The sequence below is a fragment of the Pteropus medius genome, unplaced genomic scaffold, assembly GCF_902729225.1.
Source record: "Pteropus medius unplaced genomic scaffold, Ma_sr-lr_union100, whole genome shotgun sequence".
NCBI classification, from domain to species: domain Eukaryota; kingdom Metazoa; phylum Chordata; class Mammalia; order Chiroptera; family Pteropodidae; genus Pteropus; species Pteropus medius.
The window spans coordinates 3,708,010-3,729,795 of record NW_024347791.1 but is presented as its reverse complement, the minus strand read 5'-3'; the positions used below and the strand labels follow the sequence as shown (position 1 = coordinate 3,729,795).

The 21,786-nt window shown below is 46.9% G+C and overlaps 1 protein-coding gene across 5 annotated transcripts in view; it reads right to left on the bottom strand.

Annotated features, from left to right (window-relative positions):
• The window catches only part of LARGE1 (LARGE xylosyl- and glucuronyltransferase 1), a 489,641-nt gene that overhangs the window by 194,185 nt on the left and 273,670 nt on the right, over positions 1-21,786 (bottom strand). For all 5 annotated transcript variants that reach the window (XM_039877849.1, XM_039877848.1, XM_039877847.1 and 2 more), the window contains one exon: positions 14,955-15,126. In XM_039877849.1, the coding sequence (XP_039733783.1) occupies positions 14,955-15,126 (172 nt within the window). The remainder of the gene's footprint in view (positions 1-14,954; positions 15,127-21,786) is intronic.

Below are 21,786 nucleotides of genomic sequence, written 5' to 3'. Positions count from 1 at the left end.
GGAAAGCTGAAACAGAACACTTCGTTTATTCAGAATGAGTTCTATTTAACCGGCATGCTTCTGAAGGCCACAAGTGACAGAAATTTATACTGACTTAAGAAGTCAAAAAAAGGGAAATTTTGCTTCAAGCATGGCTGGAACTAGGGACTAGGGCACCATAGAATCTGGACTCTGTCACTCTCGTCAGCCTCCCAGATTTGCATTCCCTCTGGCGGTGTGGTGTGGCTGTGCAGCAGAGAAGTAACACGGCTGGCCTAAGACGGCTCTCCCTGACAAGGCCTTCTTGCAGCGTCGGCCCCTGACTACTAGCATGTGCAGATTTGGGTTCCGGGAAAGTTCCCGGGGCTCCCTGGTAAGAACGCCCCTCTGTGTCTAAACTGCAAACACTGTGGCTTATGACGAACACCTGTTCTTCTTTTTAGTGTCTGCAATTTTGACACATGCTAGGTAGAGGGTGCCTACGTGAGCAGCCCCCACCAAAAACCCTGGGTACTGAGTTTCTAATGAGCTTCCCTGGGGGACAGCATCTCACACATATCGTCACCATTCAATGCTGGAGGAAATAAGTGTGTCCTGTGTGACTCCAGTGGGAGAAGATTCTGGAAGCTTGAGACTGACCACCTCTGGCCTTCCCCCTTTGGGATTTTGCTTTATGTCCTCTTGCTGTAATAAGTCATAGCCACGAGTATGACTCACAACTCACACTGAGTCCAGTGACTCCTCCTAGCAAACCGAAGAATCTAGGGGTGGTCTTGGGGACCTTTGACATGATGGCAAAATGACTAATGGAGGTTCCAGTCTAACCTCCTCATAGTTTAGCAACTGCAGTGAAAAATCTTTCCCAGAAGTTCCAGCAAAAATCCTTGGCCTGACCCTCATTAGTTCTGATGCACTCAGCTTGGGACATATGACCTCCTCCCTGAACCAATGGCCATGGCCAGGGAGATGGCTGTGGTCCGTTGCTGGCCAGCACTGGGCCATGCCCTTTTATCCCTCCACCCCTTATGTACACTGAAAACCAACTGAGACAAAGAGAGGAATGGTTTTTGAAAGAAAAAAAAAAAGATATTCTGATGATGCTTGTAGAAAGGGAACGTGAATATGAATGCCCAACGGGCGAAACAGAACTTCCACCACAGTGGGGCACCAATGTAGTATATTATGAAGAAGCATTTGCTATAGTTAAATATCATCCATCCCCACCATAACAGCAAAATCACAGGGGTAGAAGAGCTCAGTGCATTTTCTCACCCTAAATCTGCGCTTCCTCTTGTGTTCCCCGCCCAATCTGCTAAGCTGGGAAACGAGGTCATCTACAAATCCCATACCTCATCTTACCTGGACACCCATTTTTGACTGATTCTGTTGCTGCCCCCCGCCCCCTCCTCAGTCTAAGGCAGTGATCATTTCTTTTTTGCATTACGGACACTCCCACCTAACCGGACTGTTTTTGCTGTTGCACCCTCCGACCTTCTCCCCCACTGTGGCACGATCTCTTCTCTATCCCGAGGGCTGAGTGGTCTGGCTGGAATACTCTTCTCCTTCGAGGCTGTCAGTGGATTCTCATCGTCTTCTGGAAAAGCCTGAACTCCCTGGCATGGCATGCCACACCAGACCTCCCATGATCTAGCTCCTGCCTACTCTCCAATCTTCCGGCACCTTCCCGATCCATCCTCCCATATTCTATACTTTGTATGAAATACACTGGCCCATAGGGAAGCCCCTGGAGTTCGGGCAATATGCCATGCCGTTTTATGTCTTCATGACCTTGGCCCATTCGGTTCTCCTGCCCAGAATGGCCTGTTCTCCCTTTCCCGCATCTTCCACCAATCCACAAGACCAATATGTCTTATGTTGTGGGTGATGTGCTTTCCAGTGCCCAGATAAAGTTAAGAGGTGGCTCCGTGGTGGCACCGCTGTGCTTGGTACATGCCTCCTCACTCACAACAGTCCTTTCTTAGTATTATGTGCCCTGCTGAATTCTCGATTCACACATCACTTCTGTGAAGGCAGGTGTACGATCTCATTCATCCGACAGCTCAGTACTGACTCAGAGACTGACAAGGAGCAGCCCTTAAGAACCTGTGGACAGAATCCACAAGGAAAGAGACAGGCTGTGATCCTGGCTCTGCCACTTCCTAGTTTGGTGATTTGGGTAGATTATTCAATCTTTTTAACCACTGGGTTTTTCTTGCCTTCGAAATGGGGATTGGACTACCCATTTGTCAGGATCCTGGTGAGGCTGAAAGGAGCTAATTTAGGTGGAACATCTAGATGACATGCACAGTCTGGACCGTAGTAGCTATCTTATAAAAACAAGTTTCTCTCAAATGTACCATAATATAATAAGGGAAACAGAATGCAAGATACATGGGAATTCTGTACTATTTTCATAACTTTTCTGTAAATCAAAAACTGTTCCAAAATGTTAAAAAGTACACTTGGGAAAAAAAAAAAAGTAAGTTCCATTCCTGCCAAAACTCCTAAACCCATTCTCTCCATCCCTCTACTGCTTCTAACCGCCTCTGTAAGTCTTCTTATCAGCTACCTTTTTTTATAGCCTGGTATCACATCGTTTTAAAAATAAAAAGAGGATTACTGGTTGGATTTGGAGAATATTATTTTTAATCTTATAACATTTTTTTTGCTACCATAGGATATGACCTGGGGGTCTCCTCTGACATGTCGGCAGTAAAGAAGAAAGGCCCTAAACTGTCATGCCTTCTTTGTCTCTAACAGCCATCAGATGGCAGATCAGAAAACAGAAACCAGAGCTTCCTTTCCTAATAAAGATGACTGTGAATGAACGAGAAATATCCTTTTGCTTCCGGGGAAGCCGGTAATTTCACTTGGTCCTCTGCTGGCTGACAGTATCTCTTTAAATGGCCCCTCCATCCATCTCAATAAAGAGTCTGCACACACAACTCTGCCCACCGCACTCTTCCAGATGGACAAGCCCAGTGCACTGCACAGAGACGAGAACAGCTATTTGTCTTCCTCGACAGGCCACGTCCGTCCTTGTCATATATTAGATGCTGCTAATAATCTATGTATGTGCGCTTAGGAGGAAAAAAAAAATGTGTCCTTGTAATACTCACAGAATGACACACTCTGATTTCCTTCTCTCATGAGTTTGTAGATGAGCAACGAGTTGGCCCCTCTTGTAATTTCGAGAAAAGCTCATAAATTCCAGTGGGTTCTAACGGAATCCATGGCCTTCTATGGATGTGAACGCTTTTGAGTCGGGTGAATTCAATCAGATCTTCACTTGGTATCACGGATCCTTCCAGATACAGGGGAATGAATGCATTTATTTATTTTTGAATGCATTTATTTCCCGAAAGAGGGACTTCGCTACTGGCTCTGGAAGAGGAAATTCACAGTTCGGGCACCTGTGAGGCTAACGTGGAGAACTAAGAAGAATAAGGACATCGGACGCACATCCAAAAGGAACTTAAACGCAGGGCTGATTCAGAAAGTCATGCAAACAGCACATGGCCGGGGGGTCTCCAAGTTATGAAACGATATACAAGCTGTAGAAGGTTCAGATTTCATTTCTTCCTTTGTGCCAGGCATCACAGACCACTTAAAATCACCACCACACATACCACCTCCTGACTGATCCTATGGATCTTCATCAGGAACAACGGGCCGCCAAGGAAATGGCTCTCAACAGGAAAAGACTGTGCCCTGCGGGGAACACGTGGTGATGCCCTGACATAGTGTTGGTTACGGCAACTGGTGAAGGGGATGCTACTGGGTAGAGACCGGGGACAACGCTGAACATCCTACAGTGTACAAGACAGACGCCCACGACAGAGAATTATGCAATCCCAATGTCAACAGCGTCAAGGTGGAGAAACCTTGCACTAAAGCATTGATTCTCAACTCACTGGTGGTTCCAGCTGTTGCTGAGTGGGCCTTGGACTTGTGCAATTTGCAAAGACCCGACACGTAATTCTGATACTGAGAGTCAACCTCCATCTTGCAACTCGGAGTTACTGCTTGAAGAACACAGTTGTAAATGGTCATCAGGTTATTGCTTAGCTCTTGCATGCCTATTAATTTAATTAGGTATGTTGCTGATATCATCCAGAAGTAGAATTAATCTGCACATAAGGCCCCTTTGGCCAAGATACTTGTAGAGCAAACGAGAAAAATAATGGCTTCTATACTGAGCACATGATTCTAAAGATAAGCTTTATCACTGTCTCCATAAATTCATTCAACATGTTATTTGCTTCTTGCCTGTTCCCACTACCTGTTCTGTACCTGTCTCTCACTGTCCTCACTAAGCCCTCTCATGTCTTTATTTTGGTCCCAACGTGTTCGCTCACCCTCCCTTCCTCCAGAATGACCCAGTACAGCCCTGTCTCCTCTATGTGGCCACAATAGCTAGCTGTGTTCGCCATCGAGGCAGATGACACCAGCTAAATGTTAGAAAAGCAGTCCAGCCAAAGAATTCACATTGATGATAAGCAATCCTGAGATGTTCCCAGAAGTATATGATTTTCTCAAAGAAGGATGAGTTAGTCACATGATTTTCTTATGGACTAAGCATGAGAGAGAATAACTGTACACTTGGTACCAAGTAGTTGTTTAATAAGTATTTATCAAATGTCTGAATGAGTAAGACAAGACTTCTTGGCAGATCAGCTTCCTGTAGCTCTGGGTTTAATGCTTAAGCTTTTCAATATTTCTTTCCAAAATTAAAAAAAAAAAAACCCAAAACTTCTATGTTTCTGTTCCATGAATCCGTGTCCCTCAAACTCCCCTCTCGCCATGTCATGACATACGTGAAGTCTGACTTCTGGGAAGCAAGCAGCTGGTTTCCACAATGGAGGGGCCCATTAAGAGGTGGCAACTATTCCAACGGGTGAGACAAGTGATGAATTTACCAGAAATAGCAACAGCACAAATGTCGAGGGACCCTGTGGTCATACAATAAAAGGTAATCAAGGAGCGTCCGGCTAAGATCCTAAAATCCTTCTTTTTCACTGACCTAATCAGCCTCCCAATTCAGCTCTTCCTTCCTCAGCCAAGAGCCCTCCCCACCCTCCAACTTTCCTCTACCACCATGAGACCACAAAAAAAAAAAAGAGGGAGAGAGAGAGAAACACTAATAAAAATAATAACACCATATTTTCTAAATTCTAAGAGGACACTGATTTGGAGAAAAAGACCATCTGTCACGTTGCTTTTCTCAGTCACATCTCAACTTCGGAAACTGTAAAATGTGAAAACCTTGCATCAGAGAACTGAGATAACATAACAAATACCTGCAAAGGACTGCTTTTAAAGTAGAATTCCCATCGACACCGGGGAACGGAAATGTGAGTTGCAGGGGACAGGTCTTGGGACTGCCACCCTTCACTAGAGCCTGTGCTCTGTCCCCACTGAGATGTGCAGCCCGTTCTTTCTCAGTTGGACAAAATCCCGACTCTTACTTTTACGTGACCTTCCCCCTCCATCTCGATCGAGGTTATTTGGGGGAGCCTTCCTTACTCACGGGGGACTCATATCGTCTCCTCCACCATCGAGGTCCTCCCATCCTGAATCTCTTAGTGCTTTAGTGTGATGGCAAGAAGACACCTCTAATATTAGTAACAGCAGCAGCTGGGGACACTGCCCGCGCTTACTCTGTGTCGGGTGCTCTGCGAGGACCCTCATGTGAATCCTCACATTACCCTCACGGCAAGGCCCTGAGGATGGTACTGGCCCCATTTTGTCGTTAAGAAATAGAAGTTCAGAGATTTGAGCAGCACCGAGGCTATAAGGATGTCAAGAGGATGGGGAGCAACCCGAAGGGAAGGCCTGGACTTCTTGGTCCCATCGCCCCGGGAATGGACCCCTGAGTTGGGTAAGGAAGAGGGGAAAGAAATACTTCCCAGCCACTTCTAGAAATTCGTCGTTCCTCCTCTTCCTGATGAGCCGCAAATTGTCCTCTAGCTCGCTCTTTGGAGACCCTGGCTCCCTGTGCATTCAGGAAAGCCACACCATTGACAGAGAGGCCCCACCTGCCCAACTGGAGGGTCGTGGAGGTGTATCCGAGTGGCTGTTCTGCCTCACCCTGAGAGCTGCATAGACCCAGGCACCCAGGACACAGCTGGCCTGACGATCTCAGCCAGCATCGCTCCCTGGGTGTGGGCTGCACTTGGGGCTCCTGACACAGCCTGGGTGAGGTCGGGGATCCTTCCTCTGGTGAATCTGCTCAGCAGTATTCGCTCTGCTCCTCCTCCTCGCTAAGCACAGTCACCTGTCACTCCTCGCCCGCCCTTTGCACTTGCTGATTTCAGTCTGCTGCTGCCCACCGAGCCCGCTGGCAGAGGCGGCAAATCTCGCCACTCACGCCTTCAGCCAGGAGCTACGCGGATCCCCACCCCTGGACTCTGTACTTGGGCACACCTGGAAGTCCAGAAAAGGAAACTGTAACAACCTGGTGAGAACATCTACTTTAATACCGAGAGGCTCTATCTACATTCCAAAAAGGAAACACCTAAAGATACCTCCAGCCCAGACCTTCTTGGTTTAGAGACCTGTTCGTCCTTATCTCTGTTTATGTCCAAAACTGAACTCATCACCCAGAGTGCTATCCACCACCTGTACCTTCAGTTCATCTCTAATCCATGTCCTCTGCTTGCCACTAAGAACAATATTCTCCTACAGAGAGGCCGTTTTATATCTTGCTTGGACTGGTACAGTAGCCAACCTCCTACCTGCTGACAAAACTTTCTTTCAAGGTACTGGTTTCCTGCCTCGTCTTTCAGATCATCCCCTGCACTGCAGCCAAAGGGATCTGTTCGAACCTGAAAATCTGAGCCTACTTCTCCATACCTGAAACTCTGAAAAGTCAGCTACCTTCAGGTAATACCTAAAGCCTTAACTCATAAAACCCTCATACTTCTCTTGACTTACTTCCTACCCCTCGAATCACCCGGAACCAGGTGCTTTATTTGTTCATTTATGCAACAAATATTTACTGAGCATCTACTTTCTGCCAGACACTATTCTAGGTGCTGAGAACACATGAGGGACAAATCCACAAAGGCCTCTGCCCACACGGTGTTCACCTATCAGCAGGAGAGACACACAATGACCAGGGAAGGCGGCCACGTCCTGATACCCGGGTCTGTGCAGCTTTACTGCATCAGGCAGAGCAGCCCCCTTGATAAGTAACCACAAACTAGATTAGAAGGTGATGGCTGCTATTAAAAAACTGAAAGAGCAGGGCTGTGGGATTAAAGGGGACAGTCAGGGAAAATCTCACTGCGAAGCTGAGGTTTGAGCAAAGACTTGAAGGGAATTATGGCAGCAAGACAGGGAGAGAGGTCTGGGGGGCGAGCATTCCCAGCCGAGGGGACATCAGAGCAAAGGGCCGAAGGCAGGAGCCTGCCTGGCCTGTTTGAGGAGCAGACTTCACATTTCTTTTAGTTCTTGTCTGCACTGTTCTGTCTCTGGATCTCGGGTCTCTGCAAATGGCATCCCTCTAAATGGGGCCATGCGGGCCGATGTCCCCATGCCTCCTCCCTTCAGAAGCCTTCCTGACCCTCCCAACCCACCTGACTAGGGCTGCTTGCCCTAAACACGATTCTACCTCACCCTGAGTTCTCCCTTTCGAGGTACTTTCCACACTTTAATGTAATTGTGTGTTCACTTGGGCCTGGAATCTAGTGGTTAAGAGTGTGGGCTCTGGGGTCGGCCTGGCCTCAGTCCAGGATCTGCTGCTCCCTTACTGTATGACCCTGGGCAAGGTACTTAAAGACTTGTGAGGGCCTAGTGCCTGACCTGCAAAAAGCATTTAGTAGAAATTAGCAACATGAGGGCAGAAGTCGGCCTGTCTCATTTTACTACTTTCTCCCCAGGGACTCAGGCAGGTCCAGGGGCTCAAAAGATAATAAATTAATAAAAGAACGAGCGACTGAATGAATGGAGGAGGCAGGGCGGAGAGGAGGGAGGGAGGGGAAGGGGACAGGGAGGCAGGCAGAAGGGGAAGCAGGCAGCCTTCTGACCCCCTAACTCCCAGGAGAGAGAAGAAAAGGGAGGGGCCTGTCACTGATGAAGCACCGCACGAGACAGAGCCATCTCCTGACCTACCGTCAAAATAAAGCTTAAAAAGTTATTAGTGTATTCTGCCCCCATTTTTATAGAACAGCAACCAGAGAAGAGGCTCGGGGAAGTTAACTGATGTTTCTAATATAGTAAGAGAAGGCGGATCCACTTCAAAGTTAATCTGAAAATAATTAAAACCTCTTCACCAATTTCACCGGGAATAAAAATCTCGATGTTCCCCCAGTGACGCGCATCTTGGCTTGTCAAACGGAGAACGGAGAGCATCTAATGAGAACCAAAGTGCTACTTTCTGGATTCTGAATGGAAAGCAGCATGGATAACAGATGTGAAGAAGGCGGGAGCAAATGAGGAGGAGAGGGGAGAAAATAAAGTTAACAGGCCGTCGGAATTTTCCAAGAGGAAAATCAACTAGAAATTAAAAGCTTAAAAACACAACAATTGAAAACTGGCGGCGAGGAAGGCACTGTGCCAGTGGCAGGCACGCAGGAAGATGCTCGACACCAGGGTCCAGCTGAGAAAGACGTGCCCGGCCTCGTATGGAACCTCGCCGTTGACAAGGACCCGCCTTAGAATTCCCATAGAATTCCCGGCAGAATTCTAGCCCCTTCTGTAGTAACGGCCCATCTCCCACGTAGACACTGGCTGCTGCAGTCACTGTGAAGCACTTTAGCTGAGAATTCATATCTTTTTAAATGTCTGTTTTCCTTCCTTGAGGCAGAACAGTCTCTCCAGTCTGGGAACCGACAGGAGCAGGTGTGAGATGAGAGGGACCTTGTCTACGGCGAGTCCCCGAGAGGCCACACCGGGCCTGGCCACGGAGGGACAGCTTTAATCAGGGAAACTGGACTGGCATGAGGTTACAGGATCTTCCTGAAAGGCTGCCTTTGATTCCTTTCAAACTAGTTAAAGGCGCCCGAATGGGGTGAGGGGAAATTTGCGGGGGAGGGACAGAACACAAAGCTTCATTTGGAGTAGGTGAGAGGGAGGAAAGGAGGATTCGATGTCCAAGAAGGGACGAATGAGATAAGGACAGGCAGACTCGGCACAGAGGAGGAAGGAAAGGAGCAGGGAACTCCCCCCCGTCCCAGGATGAGTGGCACCTCCCCAGACCGCACACCACTGAGAAGACGTCAGGCTCTTCCTTATACAGGTGCGGGAGTGAGGTCGAGAGAGGTTAAATGAACAACCCAAGATGACGCCGCTGATCAGACTGGCAGGGATTTGGAACCTGGTCTCTTCCTTTGCAAAGCGTTTCCTACTCCGCCTGTTCCACTGAGGGACTGAGAGATGATGGAAGGAAGAGAAGTGGACAGAGAGAAAGGGTGGGGGACAAGGCCACAAGGTGAGAAGAAGATGAGACCTGGAAGGAATACAGAAGGTTTATAAAAAAAAAAAAAAAAAAAAACCTTCAAGGCTAGTGACTAGATCACAACAGCTAATGTCTTCTTCCTAAAGTACATTGCTTCTCTTCTTCATATTCGGCTTTCCCGCCTTATTTTACAGTTACGGCCACCCCGGCCCTGATGGCTTTATGGACAAAGCTGTAAAGTAATGGAGCAGACACACGTTGCCATGTCTGCTTCCGTGCCCGCTGGCAGGCGTCCTTAGAGAAAACGGAATACGAGAAGAATAACCCACGTCAGCTTGCGCATTTCTCACGGTGACCCTGTCGGCAGTTCACTTAGGCCCAGAGAAGTCAAGTAACCTGCCCATCGTCACAGGTCGTTGGGTGAGCCCCAATCCCGGCTTATCCTACTGAGCCATGGGGAGCGCAAGGGGAGAGGTCGGGGCTCACAGCCACTTTTCAAGATGATATTCTGGGAAGTCACAAGCTGGGGGCCAGGATTCTGGAGACTGAGGTTTTATTTCTCAAATCCTGGGGAAAGTACACTTCCCCCTGCCTCTGATCTTGCCTTGGTGCCTGTTTAATGAATGCCTCTATCACCACGGGTCCTCCCTCTACAAAGTGGCTTACTTGTGACCTAGAGTTCTTCCATATCCCTAACTTCGGTCTCTCCAAACAGACTCTAAGCTCCACCATCTCTTCTTCTAGGGAGTGTGGGGTGCAGGGGAAAGAGGATTGGATTCGGACTGGGACTACATGAGTTCTACAGTATAACGGCGGAGACCCTGGGCCAGCTTCTTTGCCTCCCTAAGCATCAGTTCCCAAATCTTTAAAATAGGAACATGAACAGTAATTACTTCATGGGAGTGAGGATTAAATGAGTTTACCCACGAAACGCTTAACAGACTAGTTGGCACAGAGGAAAGTACTTAAAAATGTTGGCTATAATTAGTCCATGCCGAGTCTATTAGGGTCTTAAAAAATAGCCATCGATGTGACACATCTGCCCACACTGTGGCACTGAGGGCAAGCCACCTGTGCTCGAGAGTATGACCGTCCCTGTTTTGGGGCCAGAATTGTACAGTATGGCAATATGCTCTTCCTAAAGGGGAGACGTTTGTTCTTAAGAATAACAATTCTGTCTTGAATATTTAGCATGGCTTTCTTCCAAAAGCTTCAAACTATGGCCGTGAATCTATCACGCCTTCACAATGGCTTCTCCAGATTGCTAAAGTCGGGCATTGCTTCCAAATTTTTCTGCAGCAGAACTGTGGCCCTCAGGGGCCGGGGTGAACATGATCAGTGACCACACCTGAACTGAAAGCAGACCCTGCCTTTCGGGTCGCTGGGCAGCACCTGCCCCGCCCCATCTGGAAGCTTGGAGACACAGCAGGCGGCGGCAGATAGCACAGACTCCCCAAGCCCCACAATTCGGGGTTCACCTCTGCCGTGCAACAGCCCCTTGAGCACGAAAAGTTATTAAACCTCTCTTGGGCTCAGTTTATTTTGCTTTTCAAATGTGCACAGCTTCCAGCTCAGTGCCTGGAACAGAAATCATACTTAAAAAGACTTCTCTTTGCTTTACCAACACTCAGATTTGCCTGCCTCTCACCACGTCCAGGTGGATACCCAACTAGGCATGTCAAATGCCCGAACCACACTCCTAACCTGCTCTTCCTGCCGTCTGCTCCACCTCGCAAATGCCATCTCGCCCCTCCAACTGCTTCAGATCGACTTCGATTCCGATAACTCTCACTTCCCACATCCAATCATGATGACTTGACCTTTGAAACGTAACATGATGATGTCTTTCACCTCCACTGATCCAGACAAGTCGGAGCCAACCCCACGTCTCACCTGGATGACTGCGAGAGTCCCCTGAATGGTTTACGCTTGCCGTTCCTTATGGCCAGGGCACTATTCCCTTCTTCCTGCACGCCGGCCTGCTTGCTTTCTTCAACTCCACAGGCTTTTGCTTAAATGTCCCCTCTCTCGTAAGAACTCCCGTTACCAGTCTATTTGAACATGAAAACCACACGTACACATGTACCCACAGGAATCTCTTACCTCATTTCTTTAATTTCTTCAAGAGCACTAGTCACTGTCTACTCTGCTATATAGTTCACATGTTGGTTTGTTTACTGTGTGTCTCAAATACGCACTCACAGGGTAGAAATTGGGCTTGTTTTATTCTTGTACCGTTCCCGATAGTGAGAAAATGATTTGGTAAGCTCGGTAAATATCAATGAATGTGCGACTCCTCCTAATTCTAGCCATCACTGGCACGTCTGATTCTTTCTGCTGAGAATCAGTGGCTCTGAAAATACCTCCGGTGGTTGGAGCAGGTGCAACAAGGGCATCAGCACTGACCTGGGGAGGGAGGCAGTTCCACTTAGGTGAAGCCGAGGCTCAGGAAGTACGGAGACATCTCCAAGAGGTCCCCCTGAAGCGGCCCGTGGTGGAGGCTGAGGATGGCTCTAAGACCCTACTAAAAGGCTTCTTAGAGCTTCTCCACACAATGAATTCAGGGAAGGGGGATTTCACAGCACCATTAGCGCGTCAAGGGCATGTACACGTGATCTGAACGTGAGAGGTGCTGCAGCCCCAGATCACTGGCTGCTCTAAAACAGATGAATTAACAAGGCCAAGCGGCATCCATGTCACTCAAAATGTTTACAGTGAAAGATGTCAACTGCAATTATGTTTATCAGAGGGGAACTCTCCCTCTTGGATCAGAAGATTCTATGTTTATGGGTCTGTCCTAAGGGGCTTCCTTCCTGTTCCATGACCTGGCTTCTAATTGGTCCAGTTTAGGAAAAAAAAAAAAAAAATCTCTCTCAGTCTCTCTCTCTCTCTCTCACACACACACACACACACACACACCCCCTGTACAAAAGAGAGCCACATGGAGAAGAGCTTACTTATTTTCTTTTCACCTCCATATTTTCCCAGAAAAGGTAGGGTGGGCCTGGGCAAACCTCAGATGCTTTATACTCCTCGGCTGGTGATACATAAAAATGTGACACATTCTGCCTGCTGGTGAGCTCCTGGAAGGCAGGCACCCTGTTCTCACAAGTTTAGATGACAATGCCATCTAATGTGCTCCTCAGCACAATGGGGCCTAACAATGGCAGAAGTAAAGCTATGAAAGGATGAACAAACAAGATGCAGCCCGCTATCTCAGCTCCCTGTGTTTAAATGCCCCCTGTCCCTGTCCTGTCCTTGACCCATACACTCTGCTCTGCCCCAGGAATAGCCTTGAATCACAGAACCCTCCAAATCCTTGGACCAGCCCTGGAAGCAGTAAGAGCCTTGTGGCTCTCCCTCCCACGGATGACATCGGGGACTACTCACCATGATCATACTGTTGTTATCACTGGCTACAGAACTCTACTTGCTCTACGGTGGGTCCTAGCTGGGCCAGAAGAAACGTGCTTTCCTACCTACAATTAGTGACCACCAGTTCCAGTGATTTTGCTGCGTTACGCTTATCCCAGGGACACTTGTAGCTCTAAATGCATCTGCAGGTTGAATTGCTCAGGGAGCAGACTCTAGTTAGCATGCAGGAGGTTAATTTAGGGAGGGCTCTTAGCACAGGGCAGAAAGCACGCCTGGGCAGAGGAAGAAATCCAGCTGCGAGGCAGTGTGAAGGAACTGCTACAGCTGATCCTGCAAGATTCAGACATTCAGTAGTCATCACACACACCACCATGTGCCCCAGGTACGGGGCGTGGCCATGGGGCATGGCCTCCTCACCTGAGGCTGCCCCCCAAAGAGGCTGACAGCTGAGGGCCATCTGCAGGCAGCACTCCCAGCAGCTGGAGTAATGTGGGCAGATGCCCAAGGGGCATGTGGGCATCTCCTGCATACAATCACTCCTATCAGGCAGGAAAGAACATAATGATCACCTCCTCTATGATGCCCTCCCAGCTGCCTTCTTTGACTCCCTTCAGGAAAGGCGGTAACTCTCACTTCCCTTCATTGCTCATCTCCTTATTTCCAGAACCCAGTGCACCACCTCATACCCAGTGGGGATGCAGTAAGTACCTGTTGAACAAATACAGTAATGAATACTGAACATCAGCATAAAAATATGAATAAAATACCACTTAGTTATATAAAAATAACAAAAAAAAACAAAAAATGTTGCCCCCGAAAGATTCAATTTGATCAGAAAAACAAGCAGAAATGATTGGGAAACTTGGAGACACACACATGGAAGGCCACATACACACACGTATGTTATGGTCTCAACTCTGGGCACGACCCTGCATCCCATTAAGCTTCCGTTGCTTTATTTGTGAAACACAAGGGCAGATCCAAGCATCCTGTGAAGAAGAGATCGGAAAGCTGAGACACACTCAGTTTCGGCAGTTTTGCTAAAAGATGTCTTTATTAGTGTCATTGACACCGGAAAGTTTTGATCCAACGAGGAAAAGAGGCTGAGGGTCAGAGAGCCTCCCCCACGACCTGCTGAGGGCTTTTTTTCAATCAGCCCAGAGCAAAGAGGCTCCAGGAAAGAGGCAGAGACCAGGGTGGGTAAGGAATATACTCTTCTGTCCATGAATGGAAACGGAAATCAATGGGAATATCCTAGAACTTATGAAAATGCTGTCATTTAAAATCCCTAAGTGGTAACTCACCTTCACAGGATAAGGAGCTGTAGAAAAGGTAGGAAGGATTTTAAACACAGAAGCCAGAGTGCAATTAAAAAAAAAAAATACATGCTCTTATATATATATATATATGGAGAGAGAGAGAGAGAGAGAGAGAGGTGGGGGGGAGGGGCAGGGAGGAGAAAATTGTACTGCCAACTTTGTCTCTCATTGTATTTGTCTGACATACAGAAGAATTTTAAAAATATTTCAATTTTAAGGACGACATCTGGGAGAGGGGTGTTAAAATGACAGCCGGAGATTTATACTAACCCTTCCCTTCGCTCAGAGTTAAGTACACCTACTGGGCTCAACAATTTCCCACCATGTACTCTTATATACTTTGAGGCAGTGGCAAGAGCTACAATAATAGCTAAGAAGAAACTCACCAGACTAGAAGGAATGTCTCGTAAAGCCAAACTTATAGACCCCTTTACAATGATAAACCACAATGTGAATGAAAGCAAAAGCCATAAGAACATTTCCAAACACTCTATAGTAACACCCATCACCACCGCCTCACAGGCTTTCTCGTCAAAGTATCATCTGATAAAAGAAAAAAACCTATCAGTCAACACTCAACTATCCGCATACAAAATATACATATTTGATATTTACCTCTTACAAAGCATCCTACATTGGCTTCTTCCTATGAACATGGACCTTAATTGTCTCTTCATTTACTAAAGAAGTGCAAATTCCAGTTTAACATGCTTCAGACGCCAGTAGAGTTGATACTCAAATGTCTTTGTAATTCCTTAGTCATTTCATTAATATGAACTCATTTGGAGTTGACCTCTCATTTAAAAAATATATATATAATCCACTATCCTTGGCATGATGACACCTTTAAAAGTACGAGAAAAAAAGTAGGCTCCAATTACCTTTGAACTTGTGGAACACGGCCCACAGCTCCGCAATGTCGGTTGCAAAGGTGATGTCCGTGTCAAGGACGATGACCCTCTCCAGGTTGGCAGGAAGAGTCTTGGTGAGGACGAGCTTCATCAGACCGTAAATCCCAGAGTAATGTTTGTTGGGGATCCAGGAAACTTCAGACTAGACAGAGCAGCAGAGAGAGGAAGTAGAAAAAGAAAAAAAAAAAAACATTGCATTAATTTTTTGCACAAACATTATCGATAGTGCCTGGTACATAAAAAGTATTCAATAAAAATTTGCTGAATAAATGAATATTTTCTTAAAGATTTGTTCATGTAATTTGCAGTTTGGCTTGTGAAGTTTTTTAGGGAGAAAAATGTATCTGAATCAAGGGAGAGCAAAAGCAATGTTTATCAAATAACTATTACATGCAAATACTATGCTCGGATCTTTAAAAATGCCATTTCGTTATTACAGAAATTGTATAGGCTCATTGGAGAAAATAAGAATACATACAAAAGAAGAAATAAAAGTACAAAAACTGAATCAGAATTTTTTTTTTTTTTGGTAAACAGTGCCTAATTGTATCTAGGTAGATATAGTTCTTTAAATCATATTCAGTTCCTGTGTCGTTAAAGATTACTACTTAGTGGTATCATTAAATCTTATGTTTATTTATTTTTTAAAGCCATAATTGAATCAATCAGCATTGCTGCCTTCTGGTTCTCAGATAAAAATACAAGAGGAGGACCTGGTCATATTCTATGCAACACTCTTCACTGGGGAACAAGAGACACAGAGAGACACACGGAAGGATGAAATGAGCCCACGGAGTGCCATCGCTGAAATCCTTACAAGCTGTAATGGAACAAATGTCCCACAGGTGGGTAGAGTCGAAAGCAAGTCACGCATCTCTGTGCCCATCTGGTGCCCAAAGTCAAGGCTAAAAATAATACATAACACCAGTGTAGGGAAAGCTTTCAAAGGTATGGGTGACACGTGAAGGTCACGGTAGCTGGGGGCCCCATCCTTGCTGTCACAGGGAGTTTGCACGTAAGCCAAAGCACACTTCATATTTTCATGGTTAACACTCGTAATGGAACTCTTTCACGGAAAATGTGGCCACCTCATTGAGATTCCACAAAATATTCATCGCTTTTGTTTTATAATTCCATTCTGAGGACACCTCTAAAAAAAAAAATTAGTCAAATTTAAAAATGAGAAACTAAAGCGTTAGTCTGAAAAATGTTTCTCACCATGTTATAAAGGTAAACAGAAACAACCCAAATGCCCCCCAAATGAACAGTTAATTAAAACATGGTATCTTTTTAATAATCAAATAAAAATTTCCACTACAGTGGCATGTGATAATTTGATAGCACACTATACAATCTACAGTGGAGATGAAGATGTTCTAACTTGCATATGTTAAAAGAAAAAAAGCAAGTTTTAAAATTGCTTGGGTTTAATAACCCTACGTATAATCGAACAACATGAAAACGCATCCACACGAATTTATGCAGAGAAAGAAGACATGGAAGCTTGGCATCAAATTATTAATGGTGACCACTGTGCATTTTGGGATGATGGGTGTCCCTCTCCCTCCCCCTCCCCCTTTCTCAGGTAGATATGTATATACGTATGTATATGTACATGGACATTTAGCTAACATATACTTTTCAACAACTCGCCAGCAGATTACTCACTGTTATAAAAAAAAAAGAAAAAAAAAAAACCCTAAAGCTGCCACAGTTTTTCACATATCAAGATCTGGTGGGAGTAGGAACACAGAACCTGATTTAGAAAAGCTATGAGAAAGGGCGCCCCCCCGCCCCGTGATACCTTTCGCTGCTACACGGACGGCTAATTGACCCATTCCATCTCCCAAACCCACTCCGTGTTATGCTTCCATTTTCACTGTATTTGAAAATATCATTTTAGCTGTTCCTTATTCTCGGTTTTATAATGGTCTTTTGCATGAGTACAATTCTGACCAGAAACAAACAGACAAGACAGATGGACTGAACTTTTCACCACGTGTCATTCTCAAGAAAAAGAATATTCACATCTATGCCCGTGGTCCCTGTCACCTTGTACCTGGGCAGCATGGAGGAGGGAAGAAAGAGGCAGAGGTTAAAATCTGGACTCCGGCCCCATAAAAGGTGTTTTCTCTAAGCCTCAGTCTCTTTACCCGTCAAACGGAGATGTTGCCTATATCGCATGGTTGGTGTAAAAATCAAAGGAGATTAAAGGGCTCCAGGGCTTGGTACACAAACTCTTAGTAACAGAAGCCCCCGCCAGCTTCCTGACTCCCCCTCCTTGTTTTAAGTATTCAGGTAGCCATGACTCTTTAACTACTTCCTGTTGAGAATGGCATCTCTGGGAGACAGTGGAGCACGAAACTTTGAGTTCTGGAGTCAGGCACACCTGGATTCCGATTCCGGCCTTTTCACTTAATTGCCATGTCACCTTGAACAAATTTTCTCAGTCTTTCTGAGCTTCTGCCATTTATAAAAGTCAGTTACTTCTAAGTGCTTACTGTATCGTATCAGGGTGCGGGTGGGGACAGCACACTCCAACTGGATGATCCGAGTGAAATGTAATAATAAAGGGATATTTACTGAAGTGGATGCAGAACTGAGGGGCAGTAACAAGGGCCTTGCAGCACCTGGGGAGAGGAAGAGTGGGGGGTCCTTACCACCCAAGGCCTGAGGGGCCAATGCCAGGAGCTGCTGGAATTTAGAGAGAAAGCCGCCTGGCAAGAGCAGTGACCTTCGGTAGCGAGACAGGGCCCTTCTGTGTCAATCCCACAGGATGGAAGAGGGAGAGAGATCTCAGCCTCTCTCTCCTCCTACCTGCTGCTCCCTGCCAGGGCGTCTCTCTGAACAAACCCACATGGAAGCCACAGGAAAAGTGAGCTCAGAGATTTGGTCCTGATGCATCAGCCTCAGGGGGCACAAAGCAGAGTGGGGAAGGGAGGGGCTAACCTAACCCAACCAGCAGTCATTAAATTAAACATATGGTGACAAGATCAGAGCACAATGCCTTATACGCTATGGATGCACAATACAGATAGATCTATGGCATGGGTGGGTGCCTGGGGTGGCCAGACAGATGAATGGATGAACGGCTCAGGAAGGTGAGTGTTCTGTCTACCATTCCACAGCAAGAAAGATGCAAAACTATAGTTAGCATCAGCCAGGGGAAGGTCTGCGTTCCTTCCCCAAAGCACGTTTTCCTTCCTTTGGAGGAAGCTTCCCCACTAGCCGTCACCCACCCGAGGCCTCCGCGGGAACTTCCCTCCAGCAGGCTTCATCAGACTTCCTCCTGAACGGCCCAGCCTTTGGCACTCAGCGTGGCTGCTCCTCTCCCCTGAGAGTCTGCCTGAACTGAAGCTTAGCAATCGTCGGTTCATGCCGCAGAGCCCTGCTATTTCATCAGACCTTTGATTAACTTATTCATCTATTTTGGTTTCCATCAAGGCAGGCGAGCTTGGTGAGGACTGAACACCAGCGCCCTGGGTTAAACCATCTAATTAGATTGCCCCGACTCCTGGATTTATTTTTAACACACATGTGAGGCACGCGGATACACCGTAGAACAGTAGGACGATGGGCATAAATTACTCTCAACATGAGCCCGGGCCTGAATGTCGCCAAGTCCCCGACTTAATACCTAATCAATTAAGTCGGAGTGTTCAATTAGAGGTAACAGAAGCATTCAAATGAGTTTGTACGCGGAAAGAAAACCCCAGAAAGAAAACTAAGGAATCTACGGGAGTGAAGAACGTGGGGTGAGAAGCCGATTATTATAAATAGCTCATTCTCTTAGAAGTAGCATATAACATCCCCGCCTCCACCTTCAACCCTGAGCTTCTTTCCAGTCTCCATTTAGAAGGCACCACCCTCCCACCGCCCCGGGCTGGGCGGGGGCTCCAGACCACGCTGTGTCCCTTCCTCCTGCATAGCATGCTGTCACGCTGTGTCTAATTTCCCATGTCCCACTCCAAATCTGGGCTGGAACTCCCTTAGGCAGGGACGATGCCATTTTTACAGTGGTAACAACAGTCATTACTCGTAAAAGTGTGTGATGAGTGTGTGTGACTGCCGGGTTAGCCGGGCCTGGGTTCGAATGCTACCTCTGACCTTTTCTGCCAACTAGTGGCAGGCACATCCGTCATGGCTGATGTCCAGGGTCAGTCCCGTACAACGGAAGAGGCGTGGCTTGTTGAGCCCCAAAGCCTGGGATTCAGGTACCAGTTCTACTTCTAATAATTTGCATGCCCTCGCCAAGTCATTGAACTTCTACGAGCCTTAGAGTTTTCTCACCTGCAAAATGGGGGCTCATAACCCTCTCTTCACAATTATTGCTAGGAAGACTGTGAAGCATCCAGCCTAGTGCGGGGCCCACTCCTCTTCTCCCAGTGACCATCTGTCCACACCGCGGAGGCTCAGATGATTCAAGTGTCTGAACTTGATAAAGGCCAGAAACTATGGTCCCTTTCACAGTACAAGGAAGGCTGGGAATGGAGATGGTTCTGTCAGGGGAAGTGAGTCGCCCATCCCCTTTTCCGATACCTCCACGTAAAATTTTAACAAAATCGCAAGCTGAGGTCCACTGGGAAACTCAAAGCCTCCTCCGGTGGATTTCTCAATTGGACAGCGCATCTTTGGTTTTAGAAGGGAGAAGAGCGGGTGGGACTGGTAACTTATGCAACCTTTTGCTTATTAAGTCTCTTGCTACAGTCTACACTGATATTAATCTCACTCCCAGCCCACGATAAACCTCAGTCCAACCAGGGACACAAAATCATGGAGTCAGTAGAGAGAAGACCGTCCCCAGAGGCAAGCTGAGAACACCTGGAGGGCATCACGCAGGCTGACCCCAGAGGACCCCGCGGAGACACCAGCACCTGACAGCGATATTCTAGCTACATTCTTTATCGTTATAAACACGCCGGAGGGATCATGTAATTAAAACGATCATAAAAATGAAAGTTAGGCTTATTTTAATGGACATATTATCCTTGTAATGGCTGTTAATAATTCTAAGCAGCATGTTCTCAGATTTAATTAGCAAAAATGCAATCGTGCTAAAGAAAAGTACCTAATGCACTTACACCAAGGAGCGTCTCCGACTGCAGGTTTTAAGGGTTCCGGTTGAAAGGGGGTGGCTGAGAGATGGTCTCAAGGGGACACTCGTCTTGCCAGAGTAGCCAGCTCCTGGCAAGATGGGGGTTTCTGTGAAGCGCTGCAAGCGATTCTACGGTTCATCTGATGCTGGTGGGTTCATCCACAGGGAAGCGACTCAGGAAATCTGACCAGGGCAGTGACAGACACGAGTTTGGAAGCACAGGCTTGGACAGAGGTCACAGAGCCAAAGGTGACTGCTTAAACCACTGGGCGTGAGGGAAACTGATGTCTCAGTGACGACGCCAGGTTTCTGACCTTTGAGAGGAAGGAGAAGACTGGAGAAGGGGCCAGTTTTATGAGGTCATGGTGCCCATTTCTCTTTAAAGAGGTTATTTTCAGGAGGCGCTGGAATGCCCAGTAATGGTACCAATAGAAAATACCGTCTAGTGCTAACCCCTTACTTATGGGGTGTCGGGCACTGTGTTAAGAGCTTTTTCTGGGCTGACTTAAACCTCTGCCTACTGGGGTAAAGGTTACATGTTGTTCTCCCGGTACCTGAAGTTTGGGGTGGGGACTGAGTCCTTTTCCTCGGCCCAGCTTCCAGTCCCCTAGAAACTCCCCTCTGAAATGACGTTTCTCTTTTTCTGCCCGTTCCACTGCCCCTGGCCCAGTCCGATGTGCTCTTCGCTCCTCTGCATTACTGTACAGCCTTGACCGAGCCCCTGCTTCCACTCAGCCAAATCTTCATTCACCGGCTTTTCATGGCAATTAGGTACAAAGGCACTGGAGTGGGCATTCCTGGCTTCTGGGTCTCTGGGCCTTAATTTTCTCATCCGTAAAATAGGGATCATAGCAGCGTACCCCGCGCCCTTCCTAGGGAGTTCTTTTGTTTGTAGTCTGCAAGCTTTCCTCCGTTATCGTGGAAATATTTATTGTCCGAATTAGTTTCCTTACCCATGTCAACATTTTTTCCTCTAGATTACAAATCACCTTGACGCATTTTTTTAAAAAAAATTAAAAAAAAAAAAAAAAAAGAAATCCTCCTAAGCTGCAGAAGCTATGAAAAGTCATTTGCTTTTCATGTTGTTGCTGAGTGGTCGTCTTGGCAACCGACCTGCGTGTTCAGCACATATTTGTTGAGAAATGGAGGGTGAGGAGCTCAGAATGGGGGGGATTCTGGAAGCGGGATCACAGAGTGGGGAGCATGGAAGGAGCCCAAGCTCGGGACTCTGACTGGCGGGATTCCACCCCCTCTGAACTGGTGAGCTCATCTCCCTGAGCCTCCATCTCCTCACCTATTAAATAGAGAAAATAACACATATTGCATGAGGTTTGGAAAAGCATTAAAAGAGGCAGGAGGACGAAGGTACCTGGCACAGCGCTTGTCACACGGTAAGGGTTCAATATTAGCTTTTAAATTAGTTAAGGGCATCACGCACCCTGGAGTCCGCCTGGGTTCAAATCCTGGCTCCACCTCTCACTAGGCTGGGTCACTTTGAGTGACTAAGTAAACTCTACATACCTTAGTCCTTCTCATCTGCAAACTGGGCCTACTTAGGGCTCATACTCCAGTGCGATATGGAAGCATTGGCTACTGTTAATTGTTAATGCTATTTCTCACGACGTTTACAGCAACGGAAAAGATGAGATTGGTATCGGTTAGATAAATCATCTGCCTCTGTATTTAACCTTGCCAGCAAAGACAAAC